The sequence below is a fragment of the Hippoglossus stenolepis genome, chromosome 20 (genome assembly GCF_022539355.2).
Source record: "Hippoglossus stenolepis isolate QCI-W04-F060 chromosome 20, HSTE1.2, whole genome shotgun sequence".
Taxonomy (NCBI): domain Eukaryota; kingdom Metazoa; phylum Chordata; class Actinopteri; order Pleuronectiformes; family Pleuronectidae; genus Hippoglossus; species Hippoglossus stenolepis.
This window is the reverse complement of record NC_061502.1, coordinates 16027659-16044325: the sequence shown is the minus strand read 5'-3', so window position 1 is coordinate 16044325 and position 16667 is coordinate 16027659. Positions and strand designations below refer to the sequence as shown.

The 16667-nt window shown below is 43.8% G+C and overlaps 1 protein-coding gene across 2 annotated transcripts in view; it reads right to left on the bottom strand.

Annotated features, from left to right (window-relative positions):
• LOC118099814 (glutamate receptor ionotropic, kainate 2) overlaps positions 1 to 16667 on the bottom strand; it is a 60019-nt gene that overhangs the window by 19845 nt on the left and 23507 nt on the right. For both annotated transcript variants that reach the window (XM_035144590.2, XM_035144591.2), the window contains exons 5-6: positions 16299 to 16352; positions 14601 to 14774 (exon numbers count right to left, since the gene is read on the bottom strand). In XM_035144590.2, the coding sequence (XP_035000481.1) occupies positions 14601 to 14774; positions 16299 to 16352 (228 nt within the window). The remainder of the gene's footprint in view (positions 1 to 14600; positions 14775 to 16298; positions 16353 to 16667) is intronic.

Sequence of the window (16667 nt, the reverse complement as noted above, 5' to 3'; positions counted from 1 at the left end):
GGAATAAATCTACCGTCCAGCAGGGAGGAGGGAGGAGAGGCGGGATAGAGCGGATGGAGGGGAGCTCACGTGTGGTTACCGCGGTTGGCAGATTGTCAGTTTTTAGCTCGCCCCCCCCCACAGTTCTCCTGTGCTTCTGGAGTTGGTGGCTGCTGATGTCAAAGGCGGCAGCAGATCAGAGGATGGGAGAGCAATCTCTGCACTCTTTCATCCCCGCTGCCTCTCTGGGAAATGGAACAGCTACAGCGCCGTATCTGCTCTCCCAGCGTCGGCATGCGTGTGGATGTGTGTGTGTGTGTGTGTGTGCGTCCGTGCTGGAGCGTGCGCGGTGGTGGTGTTTTGTGGCAAATGCTGATTAGGAAAAAGAGTCTGCCATTCCACTAATCTATTTCTTGAATAGAGAGGAGGATTTTTTATAACACAGCCAATATCTGAACACTTTTTTTCTCCACTGAAGGGAAAGTTCATCATGTTCAATCATCCAGTTGTTGTGTTGCCAACGTTGTACTTAAACACACAATTGGACTGAATCTAGGTTTTTCTTCTGCAGATGCATTTTCAAAAACAAACTACTCAGTGTGAATTCAGAGATGTTGTAACAATCACATTCAGACTCAGTTTGCCGCCTTCCATTGTAAATGAACAGAATGGGTTTTGAACTTTTTTGATTAATTTCAGTTTGGATGTTACATAGTTGAAATCATGAAATCCAAACCAAAAAAAACCCTCCTCTGCTTCTACAAATCTGTTTTTAATAAATATTTCTTCACTCGAGTTTTGCTTGTGTCCTTTCCTCCAACAATCATCACGTTCTACTCCTCCATCTTTATTCAATTTGGCCAAACTAATCACAACAGCTATAAATATCTTCGGTTTAAAACATAAAAAAAATAACAATCTGACAACTCGTCTGCTAAAAACAGACGCTGTCTTAAATTTCTGCTTGGAAGTTTATTTTTACTTTTCTTTTCATATAATGCGTAGAGTAAAAAGTCCAGCTGAGGATATTTTAGCAAAACCTTGATGTGTGTGACAGGAGGCTGATAATTAATTTCATAAAAGCTCAACAGATGTTACCTCCTACATTTGACTACAGGACGTGATGGACCACTTTGTTTTTCCCTGAACTCCACGCAGCACAAAGAGCATCCAGCTCAAACTGTTTGTTCCTGCCGTCTTTAAGTTGGGCTTTTGCATCAGAATCAGCCGGAGGTGAGACAGTTTCATTTGTTTTTCATGAATATGTTTTGTCAGTTTGTTTTGTTTCAAGGTATTAATACCCTGCACATAATAAAAACAAATCATTTAAACCAGCAAAGATTTCTTTTCCTGCGGCACGAATCTCACATGGCTCGGGGAGAAGGAAGATTTTTATGAATAAATGTGATATTTAATTAACTTCTAAAACAGTTTTATATTTTTGTATGCAGTTCTGTGTGGAAGTATAATTACCAGCCTGCGGTTGTATGCCTCCAACAACCAGTGCAGTTTCAGTCCTCTGTAAATGTATGAGGTCACCGTGACCTTCAACCATGGAAATCAGTTAATCAAAATCTGAAGAACTTCCCTAAACCCAGACTTGAGGAATCATGTTCACGAGGCCGAAAACAGGTTTTGACCACTCAAATCGAATCAGTTAATCCTTGAGCCTAAGTGAAAAATTGCTTCAAGATTCTTAAGATAAGAAATTCATGTGGCTAAAAGGGTTTTGAGAGGTTCCCGTGGCCTTGACCTTCGATGTCCAATCACCAAAATCTAGACATTTCCTCAAGGTGTTCCTGAGATGTTACAAGACAATAAAATGGTGTCTTGTAAGGTCAGTGTGACGTTGACCTTCGACCCACAACCACCAAATTCTAATCACTTTATCCGGGAGTCCAAGTGAATATTTGTACCAAATTTGAAGAAGATCCCTCAAAGTGTTTGTAAGATATCGTGTTCACAAGGCAACAAACGGGTCCAGTGACCTTGACCTTTGAGCATCAAATTCTAATCACTTCATCTGTGAGTCCAAGTGAATGTCTGCACCAAATTTTAAGAAATTCCCCTCTTGAGATATCATGTTCACAAGTATGGGACGGATGTACAACCAGAAAACACAACTACTCCCACTACTGGCATACAAATTTACGAATACAAAATATACATAACAAAAGTGATGAAATATGTTAACATGATAAATCATATTCAGTATTTGTGTAGGAATCTAGTTTTCAAAATGTAGACTTTGAAATGGCCTCACAACAACACTGACAGCTACTATGTTTACTCCAGGATTAATCTGGGCAACATCAGAGACAGGAATCAGTTTGTTGTAACACAAAGATGGATCAGGATGCATCCGTATATATTTGAGGAGGAGGAGGAGAAACAGTTTATTAGATGTCGTACAGTGCAAACACATTTGAGTTGCTCCTGTGTTTGCACTCCGAGGCCAAAATACTCCCCTGAATCCCCCATCAGCCTCTTTGTTTGAATGATTTATGTCATTCTGTTAGCTCCCCCACCTCCGACTTAACAACCCTTCCTGGAAATATTTCCCCCATCTTTTAACTTTTGCCCGCCGTGATATATCAAACATCGCCCCGGCTCGGATGATTTATGCGGTAAAGATCTTTTTCCCGACTTGCCTTTGGTGCAGAACAATTCCTGAAAAATCCCCTCGCGATGGAAGCAAAAAAAACAAGGGGTGGCGCTGGAAGGAGGAGAGATGTGGGGGGGTTGAAATGACGGCTCACACCACCGGCAGATTGCGCTCAATTTAAAACAATCTGAGAGCGATCGCGATATTTATTTCGCAGCCAAGCACAGGTCCTGTGGGGTGTTTCTTTTAAGTGCTTAATGCGAAACCAATCTTCAACCACGGGGGAAACTCGGACAGAGATGGAAGGTTTCAAACAAGATGCCCAGAACCTCTGCTGCCTCACCTCTCTCTGTCTCCCTCTCTCCCACTCCAACACCCACGTAATCATTCAAAATCACACAATCCCCTCCTGCTTCACTAGGCGTACTCGTAGATGACCCTGTCCTTCGCCAAATGACTCACATCCCCCCCCCCCCCCCACACTTTACATCTTTCTTTTCCAGGCCTTGATATCTCAGTTCATCTTTCCATTTCTCTCTCTCTCTCTCTCTCTCTCTCTCTCTCTCTCATGAACGCGATACGTGAGGAGCATATATATCAACACACATGCAGGAACCAATTAGCAGGATGTGGTGTGTACACAAAAAAACACACAGTGACAAAACTCAACTTGCTGGCTTCCCAGCGGCTTCTGCCTCATTTGTCGTATCTGCCTGCAGTTTCCTCATTTAGAGCAGGTGAGCTGCAAACTCTACTGAGCTGTAGCTGCTGCGTGTGTGTGTCTGTCTGTGTGTACACAAAAATATTCTTTTTTTTTTTACTGCATCAGTATTCACACCAGCTCTCCACCTGTGCATAATTCCATAACTCCTCTGATAACGTAGCACCCTGACAAACGACGTCTCTCTTTCTCTTCTCACCTCTTCTCAATCACTCACCCTTTTAGCCAGCATTCCTCGCACACTCACACACACGCACACACACACATGCATGCACACGCATTCACGCTCCACTACCCGTCTGGAGATGGACGTGTGCTGCGGCTGCTTGTGTACAGTGGAGCTCCACTGTTTGTACGTATCACATACATCTGATTAGCCCTAATAAGAATAACACTGACCTGTTATTCACCACACATGGTTGGAATGCAGCTGCCAGGCACAGGGCAACAACACACACAAACACACACTCACACTCACACACACACACACAGACTGGCAGCATCGCCATCAGCAGCAGAGTCACAATGTCATCAGGGGGGGAGAGAGAGAGCGAGAGAGAGAGAAGCTCATTGTTTTCTCCGAGCTTGAAGTCTCAGCCCTCAGATCACAGACAGGCCCGTGGGGTTTGATGATTTGATAGAAGAGGGAGGTAATTATTCATTTCATTCCATAGTTTATGTGTATTTGTGCCGCTTCACCGCACGCGGTCAGCGCAGCGCCAGTATCGCCGTCGTGATATTACGCTGTCAGCTAAATTGTTGCATTTTTTTTTTAACTTCATGATTTTTTAGCAATTAAACCTTCACTCGTCAAAGCAGATTTCCACGTAAGGAAAATACACCATTAAATCATCATTTCTGCTTCAATCGAGATTCAAACCGCACCGAGCGAATTATTAGCTTTATCTACCGAGATGAAATTCTCATGAGGGACACGGACTGTTAGCTTAGCATAAGGACTGGAACCAGGGTGAAATAACTGGCCAAACAGACACATGGTGGTTTTACAAGAGCCAGACAAATAGAAGTGTATATATTTTATTTTCAACAGATTAAACCAGGGGATGTAACATGTTAGTTTGTGATGCTTTTAGGCAAATGTTGTTTCCTATTGGACGGAACCAGGTTCCCAGTCTGTATTCTACGATATTACACTCACATCTATTGAACCTGAATGTCCAGAACACGCCACAAAGGTCTGACTCAATCCAATCAAGCTGCACCAAACACTCACAGATATCATTCCCTGAAATATGTGTGATCTTTTTCACCAAGACCCATGAATTTTTTCCTCTGAGAAGTTGGTGAAAATGTCAAAAAAACACACACTTGAAGAAAGTGAATAAAACATTTTCAGGATTTATTCAGATCCGTGCCAAAATTGAATGGGTTCTTTCTTGGCACATGTCCCATCCCTCCACCGAGTGTCATGGGAATCTGTTCAGTAGTTTTCGCTGCAAACAAACAAACAAACCAACCAACACTCAAATGGACGGGGGTGAAAACAACACCTCCTTGGTGGAGATAACAAACCAATATGACTCATGACTCAATGATACACATGTTCAGGCCTTTACAGAGTCTAAAACCGTCATTGTCTCCAATTGTCTCATATTTAGCTTCTTCTCTTCTATTTTCTGGATTTGTTCTATCCCTCTTTCTCCGTTTAAATTGGCTCATTTACCCTTAATGTAAAATGTAGCCCAGTGTATCTGGTGATGGTGGCTACGTGAGGCCCTCGGTGACCAAACCGTGTCAGTGTGTTGAGAAGTTTCACTCAAGTAATAGAATAAAAAGAGTTGAGAAACAGTGAAATGTGACACATGTGATTCATGGGCCACATTACGGCTGTTTCAGAGGGGCGAGCGGGCGGCGTCACATCATTTTGCAGAGGAAGAAAAAGCCCTCAGGTGACCAGGGCTCCTTGTGTCATCTCTCTCTGTCTCCAACTCTCCCTCCGTCTCTCTCTGTCTCCTCCTCTCTGACGGCCTGTTCACCTCCAGTTCACTTCCGTCTCTCCTTCCCTTCTTTTCCTTTTGTCTCTCTTTTAGCATCTTACCTCCTCCTTCTTCTTCTTCCCCCGGGTTGCTCTCTCCAGTATTTCACTGAGCCGTGGGTATATGTGGAGGCTTTGCCAGCGCCGTCACTGTCATTTTTTACTCTTTCTTTTGTGCGTTGGAGGTTTAATCCCTTTCTCACATTGCATTTCCACATGCTGAGGCAACAGAGCAGCCCCGTTGCATTTTTTAAAATTAGGTTTTTGTCACAGGGAAAGGAAGTAAGAACCGGCTTTCTTCCGATGAGGACCCCTGGGTAACGGATCCATTGATTTATGGATTTATGTGAAAGCACATTCATGGCTCTATTGTAGATTTAAGTGCACTTTAAAGAGGGATAAAGAACTACACAGCAGAGAATTCTATAGTTAAAAAGAAAGGTTCCTGTGGGAGTGATGAGAGAATGAGCAGAAGTCTGTTTGATGGATGTGAATATACATTTATTCAGTATTGATGTTGTCTTTCTCTTATCAAATACTGACAGAAGCTTTAACGTTGAAACAAAACCTCCACTCTGACCTCACATTGCTCTTTTCACATCATTTTCACCTTTTAGTTTCCCCAGTATTAATAAAATAACATATTTCAACAGGGTCAGATTCTGGTCCACTGACCAGAGGGTTGGCGGTTCAACCCCAGTCTCCCCCATTCCGCGTGCAAACGTGTCCTTGGGCAAAATACTGAACCTTAACTCATGTTAGTGTGAATGGGTGAATGTTAAAGCTGTGAGTTAAAGAGCTCTGAGTGATCATCAAGACGATAAAAGCACTACACAAATACAGACCATTTACTAAGCGACTTTACGAAACTTTGAAAACAATTACTTACAAACTTACATCGCCAAAACAGTTCAAACATTCACCAACACATTTGTACAACTGTAGGGATTTGAAATCTGAGCTGCTAATCAGTGAAACATCAACCAGAGTAACTACAGTTCATTCTGAGGTGAATATGTGCACGTGTGTACATTTCATGACAATGTTTCCAGTTGTTGTATTTCACTCAAAACAAAGCTGTGAACCTCAAGGTCATGCTAGTGGAGAGGTCGGGGGAATCTATAGAGTCAGTAGGATTCATCCTCTGGAGGCCATGAATACGTAATAGTGGAGATATTTCAGTCTAGATCACAATCTGTATATAAAGACATCATTTCGAACATGGTTCCTGTCTTTTTACATAGTTCCCATCACACTAATATATTCAAGTGCTAATTTATTCAGTAAGTTTTGTTCCGATGAGTTAATTAATGCATAAAAACGTGGGTGAAATAAGATGATTAATGGCTGAAACATTTTCCAATTAGCACACACTTTGGCTCCAAATGCGCAAGATGGTACCAATCGTATCCAGGATATTTTGGCTTAATGTCTGGATAGTGGGAGGAAGTGGAGACGCGTCGTCCATCTTTACATACAGTCTGCGGTCTGGACTGAAGCGGTGGACAAACGGACGATCCCCGGAGCGATGCTACTAGTGTGGCTGAAAATGTCACAGATTGTTACTGTTAGGCGCTGCCCACGAGGAGCGACCAATACGACACTTGTCAAAGTAGAGGCGGTGAATCCTCAGAGCAGTGGTGTCCCACCAGAGCCTTCAGGCAACAGCATGCTGTTGGCAGCACTGTCCACTTCAGAGTCCACCCTAATTAGCACCACGCTGCCTAACCTACCTCTGATTAAGTGGCTGTTTAACATGATGGCCTTTCCTCATATTTAATCAGCCTCCAGCCAGGTCCAGCTAAAGAGGCTAGTAGGTGCCCACTCCACAGGTTTTTCACCCCCTCAGTTCATTACTTACACTGTCCAATATTTCCACAGCAACAAAGCTTTCACAACTCAAACCCCTTGAAAACAAGCCAAGACACGAGTTGTGATTAAACGGGGAGTCACTTAAGAGCTCGGCTTCGTCGGTGGGCAACCAGCAGTTAGAGCCGGACGCTGCGGAGTGGAGGAGGAGAGAGGAGTTTGTTGTGACGGCTAAACAGTCCTTCGCATCTCGCTACCATCTGGTGGAGAGGATGCAGGCGCTATGGAGGGAGTCTGCACTTGATTTATAGTGTAAACAACACAGGGAGTGTTAATTACATCTGGGGTGCTCCTAAACAGTGGGCAAACAGGGCGCCACTCCACAAGTCCCAGATAGACCGATGCTACCAATTAAAAAAAAAGTGTAGTCGGGACATCTTTTTGTTTATTTTATATTTCATGAGAATATGCACTTATTTGAACGTAGCACTAACAGTGCTACGTTCAAATAAGTGCATATTCTCATATTCTCATGCTTTTCCCAACGCATTTCATTTGTGGGTCACGACAATGCACATGCAAAGATATATAAGATATAAGTTAGCGTATAAGAGGCATTTTAATACTGTAGCTGGTTGTAGTGTCACCAATTTTATATATTTGATAAAGTTTTTGGCTGCATAATACACAGCACAACAAAATACAAAAATTGGAATGAGATGCATCAACAAAAGATTAAAACTATGGGGGAGACAAATTAACTCTATGCTCTTAAAACTTATTTTGATTTAAACATTTGGCACTCAGTTTAAATAAATAGGTTTAAATAAAGAATTGTGATATTTGACCAGTCCTGTGATTTTACATCCTCCATCCTGAGTCCTCCCCATATTTCTCTATACATCTGCCTGAATGTTGATCAAGGGTTTTACTCTGACTCTCCATATTCTAACATTCAACTAGACAGAGATGCCTCTGATAAGGCGGTAAGTTTTTATGACAGCTGTTATCGAATATCTACTATTGATGTGACTTGAATTCTGTACGTGAGTTTATATTTAGCATTTTGTACATTATTTTCTATGTACATCTATTATGATATCTACTATGACGTGATTTGTTCAAAAGGGATTGTGGTGATTTAAGATGGCGAGTGAGCTCTTTATCAGAAGTCTAAGAAAAAAACTTCGTGCTGGAAACGTCACTGGCAAATAAATCACAGGAGCCTTAGGTGCGCAGATTTTCTCTTTTTCAAACAGCACATCATCTTTCATACTTTTTTTGGAAATTGGTAACTAAATGTAGTGGAGTATAAAGTACGATCCCTGCACCTGATTATATATACTGTTCTTGTTCTTTCTCTATACATTCGGTACAGTATATGTGCGTATAGGTGGGAGGAGCCACCTCTCAAAGGATGACAGCTTGCCTAAAGATCCCAAGGCCAGCCAATATCCCTGAGCACCAGTGTGACCATGACACTCGGCTCCCACTGCCTGCACCCGTCTCCAGGGGCTGATTGTGTGATAGTGATCTGATGATGGTTGTAGTCCCTGATTGCACAGGCTTTTATTGTCCTATATAACATCAGCAGGCGCCTGCTTGCATGATACTGTCGAGGAATGTCTGTGACCTGCAGGAGGATATTTGTGTGGTTTTTTTGTTTAACTCATTTGTATTGTACTGAATTTCCCCACTTTCTTTTTTAGTATATAAAGATAATAAATAAGAGCCACATTAAAGTGAAATGTGCTAAAAAAAACAAAGGGTAATATATCTCTCCTTTTAAATACCTCCGCTCCCTCCGCCTGTTCTCGCTCCACAAAAGGCTTCTATGGACCGAGGGAGCAGTGGTGCTAATAACGTTGATGCTGTGCCAAGCCCAGCTGGTGGTGCCCGGCACAGGGCATCGAGTGTCTGCTCTCCACAGTTGCTGTCTTTAAAAGGCTCGCTCCTCTGCCAACTGGGATCAGACGGAATGAGATCACATCGGCGTAATGGACGCAATCGACCTGGTGCATGTGTGCAGAGCTCGTTCTGTTCCCTCGGTACGTCCTGTATCAAATGCTACATCAAAAACAACATGAGGTTCTATGTAGCTGCAGAAAGAGCTGGAGAGCAGGTTGCATTGATACCTAATAAGAGACGTATACAGATTATATACAGCATTTGAACAAAACGTATCTGATATATAAACCAGGATTTGCTCTGTAACCCAAATATATACTGAGGGTGATATTTTGGACGTTTTTTAAAGATATATTTTGGGTATTTCGGCTTTATTGATGGACAGTTCAAGCATTAAGGAGAAGAGAGGATGTGGAAAACGTGTGTTAGCGTGGGTGTTGTGGTTAAAAGATAAAAAATAAACTTGGAAATGCTCTTTAGAAAAACACTGTTTCTGTTTCTGAACAAAGTTTGGGGGCATTTCTCAACCTCAACTCCTTCTCACTAATTGGTTGAAATGTCGATACTAATATATCTGAGGTAACTCTGCAATAATCACAGTCATGCTGATGTATTAGTTGATGCATCCAAACAGAAGCCGCTGCACAGAACTGCTCCGTATGGATATTGGAGATGAGTTCATTGAATGTGCTGCAGGAACGTATTTAAGCTGCAGGGTGAAGACTGAAGTCGGTCTCAAACAAATAAAAGAACTCCCTAAATGCCAGATCTAATATCCAGTAGAGTTCATTGGTGCAGTGATATATATCAGGCTAAATTAGAGTGTATGTCCTCTATTCAATACCGCATCGACTGGGGAGCACCACATTTGGCTCCACACTCGTGCTGAGGACCCTGATTGGGATGAAATGTTGTATGGATGCAGCTCGCAGGGAGAGGGATCCATGTGTCGGGATTCTCCCTCTATTGTCAGATTACAGGCAGCCGAGTGCTCCCCTACAACGAACCCGCCGGCGAGGCCAAACCTGAGCCAAGCACCCCCCACCTTCCTCCCCGCTTCGGAGGAGCCTCTAAATGTGGGGAACTGAATCAGACACCTTGCACCGTGCGCTCGGCGTGTTTCACAGCTCGGTACAGGACAGTACAAACACACGCTTGTATGTAAACATGCGCGGTAAAACACGCTCTAACGAGAGCATAGCCGCCACCTCGCGGGCTCCTCTATGTGTGTGGGCGGCTCCCACTCGACTCCCAGCAGTCCTTGTTAATGCAGCAAGGTGTCTGTTCTCTCTCTCGCTGTGCATTTCTCAGCAAACCTGCTTCCTCTCGTTTTCCCCTCGGACTTCACTCGCTGCTCACAGTATCCAGAATTCAAGCATAAATGGAGTTTCGGTATATCCACTCAAAGTATTCTCACTGTAGTTCTGCAGTAAATGTACTCCTATATGTTCTGAGAGGTTATGTACTAAGATTATTTAAAAGGCACAGTCTGTAACGATGTAAACGGATATAGACAACTGGGTCAAGATATCACATTAAAACCCGCTAAGATAACAAGTGCATTGTAAGAATGGCCCTCGCTAGAGTGCATCCCCCCCATGAAGGTCCCCTTATGAAAATTTACTGGATCCAGATCTTTTATTTGGATTTTTTTAACAGGACCCAAACCGCATCCTTCTACCAAGTTTAACAAATAAACAGAGGCAACAACTTGTCGATCACCTTCAAAAGTCAAAATATCACATTTAAAACATTAATAACTGCAATAATAAAGTTCAAATAGTCACAGTAGCTCAGTTCAGTTCCAAACGACACATGTATTGATGCCCTTGAACTCTGCAACCAAGTGAACCGGGGCTGAGAGGATTCATCCTGACACTAATGATGAAGTCAACATGATCAATGTCTTTCACATCTAAAATACTGTACATGCTCTGGATTTAGTTTTCAGAACAACATCCAGGGGCTCGACTCGCAGGAGAGATTTACAAGAGCGGCAGCGTCACGGCTCACAAATGTCAAGTCGGTCACAAATTACAGATAAATCTTGCCAGGTCTGCGGGGCTCTCGCTGGGCACGAGGCTGCAGGCGGGGAGTTTTGTTTTGATTAGTGAAATGTGTCAAAAAATTAACGGGGTAGGAAATGATTTCGTGTCGCAGATCACAGCTTTCACGCTCCAAATTTTCGCTGAATTGAGACATCAGCGTGCGCGTGCATCGATGAATCCCCTTGTGCGTGGGTCTGCAAATTGTGTCCCGTGGGGGGGCAGACTGCCAATAACAACTTTATAGGGAAACAGTAACTAAATGCGAACACTGCGAATAGCTACAGCTGAAGATGCACCAGTATACACAGAATTATAGAATAAGTTATAACATGAGTGGAAAAAATATCTCTTTAATCATCTTTGTGTCACAACAGCTACAAAAGCATTATGTACAGTGTGCAGGAGGAAGAAGAAAGGCAATTACACTCGTGCATTAGGGGCAAGGCTTTTTAAATCATTGTCACGAGCAATTATTTACAGTATCCTGGGAAAGTTTACACAGTCCTGTGCCGATTTAAAGGCATCGCTCAAGGGTGTGTTTGCAAATCTGCTGATGATGGAGAGAGAGAACAAAACCCCTTGCTCACATTTGGAAGCGAGTGAAGTATCTTGATGTGTTTTTCCAAATCATTTAGCTCGTATTAGTGTTGCGAGCTTCTTTATACTGTGAATTAAAAAAAGAGCAGCCTCATCTTGCCACACACACACACACACACACACACACACACACACACACACACACACACACACACACACACACACACACACACACACACACACACACACACACACACACACACACACACACACACACACACACACACACGCATCGCCCCAAACATCTGCTCTCTATTAATAACAGAGTCATTATTATGAGCTATTACACCAGAACTTTCAATTGTGTTGATGACACTGGAGAAAATCTAGTCCTCTGTTGTGGTAATTACAGCTCAATGAAATACAGACGTAAATGAAACGGTGTAGATGGAGGAAATATCTGCAGCCCAAAGCTTCAGATACGCACACAACTGGGAAACAGCTTTTTTTTCCTCCCTCTCTCTCTCTCAATTAAATCCAAGTATATACTTAGTTCAGTGAATGGAGAATTTAAAAGAATTCAAATTACAACAAAGCATTAAAATCAAATATGGCATTAGCTGCAGGCGATGATTATACGCAGATGGGACGGAATAATGATAAGATTAGATGCGTAAAATAAAAAAAAAAGATCCAATCTGTATATCTGTAGGTTTTTTCCACTGCTGTTAATTCACACACTGATAATGAAGTTTGAGGTAAAACAGTTTGAGCTGGAAACAACTCCAGGGATTTGGTTAAAGAGTCGACGGAGGACGGAGGCAGACGATGTCACGCCCACAAACTCCACTAATTAGCTTCCCCGCTCGTATTCTGCTTGGCTCCGGGTCCGAGGTACCACTGACAAAAAAGAGTTGAGAGGCCGTCTCATTATGCATCCTTCCTCCGAGACAACGCTCGGCCTCACCCAAGGCACCGAGTGTCACTGTGATTATACACCAGCCCACATTAATGCGAGGCCAGTGGTGTGAGAAAACATCACACGCACCTCCCAACGCTCGCGACATCCCCCCCTGCCTGTCCTCCTCCTACTCCTCCCTCTCATCATCAACCAGCCCTCCCTCCTGCGCCACCATTTTACCTACTTCACCTCCCTCCCCCCATCCTCAATCAATCAATCCCTCATGAAATCACAAGGTGACACGGAACAGCGTCGCCCTGGTAACCACCGCCACACAACTGTTGCCTGGTCACCGAGCGCAAAAAAGAAAAGAAAAGAAAATGCCGCCAGAGCCCAGCGAGGCTTCTGTGCAGCGGGGAACGACAAGGTATGAAGAGAGAGGGAAAACAGAGAAAAGGCTGGAGGGAGGGTCGGGGGGGTGGAAGGTCACACACTGGCTGCTGCAGCCCTCCCACATTTTAATTTAATGATACCCTCCTGGCTCCTCAGAAGCCCAGGGCGCCGTGGCATTAAATGTCAGACACATCTACCAATTAATTAAGGAACGTGTGATTTGAAGAGAAACCAAATATTATTTAAATCCATGCATTCGTAATGTAGGCAGGAGCTGGTTTTCATAAACACTCGATTATGCTTTTAATATAGCATTAAAATGACAATGTGTGGCTGTATATTCTCGCCGCGATATCTCTTTATTCGCTCGTTATGAAGAATCCTCTTAGGGAGGAACACTCGACAGACTAAAACACATCAGAGCTGGATTTGTAAATAGAGCGCTCTAATGAAGTACTTTATCAAGCTTGCACGAGGCTTTGGACGTATTATTTATTATTTAACGGCAGTTCTGGTCCAGTGAGATGTGTCAATATGTGGTATGGGGATCTGACAAAATGATTCATGCAATGCTAATTAATCAATTCAACAGTCTCCACGAAACACCCATTAATTTCCGGTGGAGGGGAGAAAAAAAATTAAGTCATTTAACCTCTTTGTGCATTGCATTAATCTTTCTGCATACATAACTGCTTTGCTTGTTTATCTGCACTCGAGTGCCACACGGGAACAAGAAAACAGGGATGCACAGGCTAACGCTGGAGGGAAATAAGATATGTTATTTCTATATTTACAGCAGTGTGTGCTGCCGGTTTCTGATAAGAAGTTTACATGGCTTTATTTAGGGGAAAGTAAAGTTAAAACACATTTGTTGCCGTGACAGCTTTTTATTTTTTATTTTTTGTTAGTTGTATATATATGAACAGGCATCAGGCACCGCGTCTAATTTGAAGGCTCGTCTTTAAGTCTCTGATGCAAAGAAACTTTTTTCATTACGCAGATTTCTGATCCTAAATCTGCCAAGAAGAAGGAAAGAGAGCGGCTGAAAGAAGGAGAGGGGAAAAAAAGGAGGTGTTTGTCTGCAAGGAAGGTGTCATGAGGGAAGGAGGAGGGAAGGTGGGGGGGGGGGTAAATTGACTGTTTACAGCAAGAGACACAGAGAGGGACCTTGAACGTCCATGAGCTTCATTCCAGTTTTCACTTTCAAATCACCTTATCCCGTGCTTTTTTGGACGGCATCCTAAAAAAACCAAGGCCATAATTTCCATCCAATTTGCTCCCTCTCTCTGCATGAACACTGACAGATTGTCATATTTTGGCCACGCTCCCAGAGGAGAGTTGTGAGAGGCAGGAGGGCAGATAAACGGCTATTACCATTCACACCGCCTCATTACTGAGCATTTAGACCCAAGAGCGCCAACCCAGAAGCCCCACGCGGAGGGGCGTGCACGCTGCTCCCGTGCCCAACACCATGGAACCAATGATTGACACCTGGTGCTCACGAATTCTCCTCTAAAAGCAATAAAATATGTAATCCACCATGATGTGTGGCTTCATGAAGAAGAGCCTCCAACACGATATCCCCCGAAGGTGCACTCTGCTACACACGGTTCCACTCGGTCACAGGAACGAGCTCCGAGCGTGGTTCTGCATGCACGACATACCGCGCGTTACGTAAGCAGCACAAAACAAGTCAAGCCTACCGTCATGAATCCATCCAGCAGGCCCGAGTCCGGTTTGGGCGGGGCTTGTAGCCGCTCCATTGACCACTTCTCGATGATTGACGTCACCTGAGAACTCTCCGTGTTGAGGATGCGGAACCCCGTCATGTTGACGCCGCTGAAACGATACGGCTCCATGTCCAGGGCGTAAAGGTCCTGCAAGCATAAAAAAAGGTCCGGATGCGTTTGAGCTGCGAAAAATGATTCCTGCTCATTCTCCACAACCTTGATGATTTTAAATTAAAACATTAAGTTGAGTGTCAGCTTTGGCGAAACGAGGTGAGAGGGAGAAGTGCGGTTGAAGGTGTTTCAGGAGTTATTTTATCTCATGCTGAGGCAGGAGCCCTGATTAAGGCGAGGCTCTCAAGGTTACAGGCAGGCTTTTGGTGGAGTGCCATCTATCATGTGGAAGTGAAAGGACAACCCAATTGTCCTGCATACAGCATGTCTGGCACCGCACCAGGCAGATGTCTCTGGGATGAAACAACACTGTTGACGGAGCAGCAGCGAACGATGGATACAGAATGTGTGTGTGTGTGTGTGTGTGTGTGTGTGTGTGTGTGTGTGTGTCTGTGTGTGTGTGTCACGGTCAATGTTTGCTGTCCCATTCGGACAGCAGCACGGATGGCTCGGCACCAGTGTGCGGCAGCTTTGGCCGGCGCAGTGGCCTCCAACCTGCCAAACACTGGCTGATGTTAAGAGCAGGCATGTTTCCATCTCGACTAGCAGCAGCAGCAGCAGCAGCATGTGGCCCAAACACGACTATAATCACTGTTCTCGTTCCTTTCCCGATGACATACCTGCTGTCACTCACCCAACCCCTCCCCCCTTTCATCTACAGCCTGGTTCTTATGTGAATGCACTCGGGGGAGCTGCGGCGTCCTGCACACGGGTAAATGCCTTATTTTTTTCCGGGGTCAGTTTTCTCCAACCTCTTCACTCAGCCTTTTGCGACCGTGCTCCAAACCACACACCCAGCGTGCCATTTGTTTGTTAGAACTATAATGGACCAAATGGGTGACAGTCTCATCTGCTCGGGGCTATTATCTGAGCTCTCAGTCCTCTGTTTTCCCGCGTGCTCAGAGAAGATGTGCTGCTCTTCCTCTGGAGCACAGCAATCTTTGTAGTGGCTACATCAAAGAACTTTGGAGAACTTCAATCGCCGCCAGAGTCAGGATAAAATATCTCCAACTGCTTTTGTTTTCTGCGCTCAGAGCCGCGGTGGGGTGAGAAAGGTTGCCGCGGAGTTTGGAAAACAAGCGCATTGTAAAACTTTTATTTCCGCAGCGGATGCTTTAAATGCAAATTGCTTATTTAAAATCAACTATGACAACGGGTCAGCTTTTCAAGGCCGTGCGTTTCTATTCGAGCAGCAAGTCGGGTTGTGGCCCAGGTTCAAAATGCTCCAAACAAAGTGAGAAGAATACCGTGTTTTCCTTTGAGCGGCTCCTGGTATTTAATTTTGTTCTCAGAGAAGAAAAGCTGTTATCAGACACTTGGGCAGATGGATGTTTTTCCGCCTTGCATCAAGTAAACTAGGTGAGCATTTGCAGAAAAACTCAACCTTACAAACACAGTAAAAAGCAGATAGAGGCATTCAAAAATAAAAAGACACGCAACATGCATGGTGTGTAATTGCATTTTTTCCCCCCAACATTAAACAAGTGCCGGCGTACTTACCAGGGTAGTAAAAATATAATGGTAGTACTCTGTCATCATACCCATGGCGAGGGCCTGTAGGGAGGAGAAAACAGTGGGTAGTGCTGATAAATCAACGATTAATGGCTTAATGAGCTCGATTCATTTTAATTCTTCATTTAGCTTTTATTTAACCGTCACTTTTGACGTGTCTTCTCTTGCAGGGGAAGCAGCTGAGAGTGAGGAATTCAACTATAAATAGACCATTGCATTTTGATTTGGTGCTGATTGACTAATGATTTACTGAATGAGCATCACACTGAGGCACACGCAGGTGATAATGTCTCAACCATTCTTCCTCCTCCATGTTCTACCCCTGAAAGAGAAATTCACACAAACACATTTAAAGCG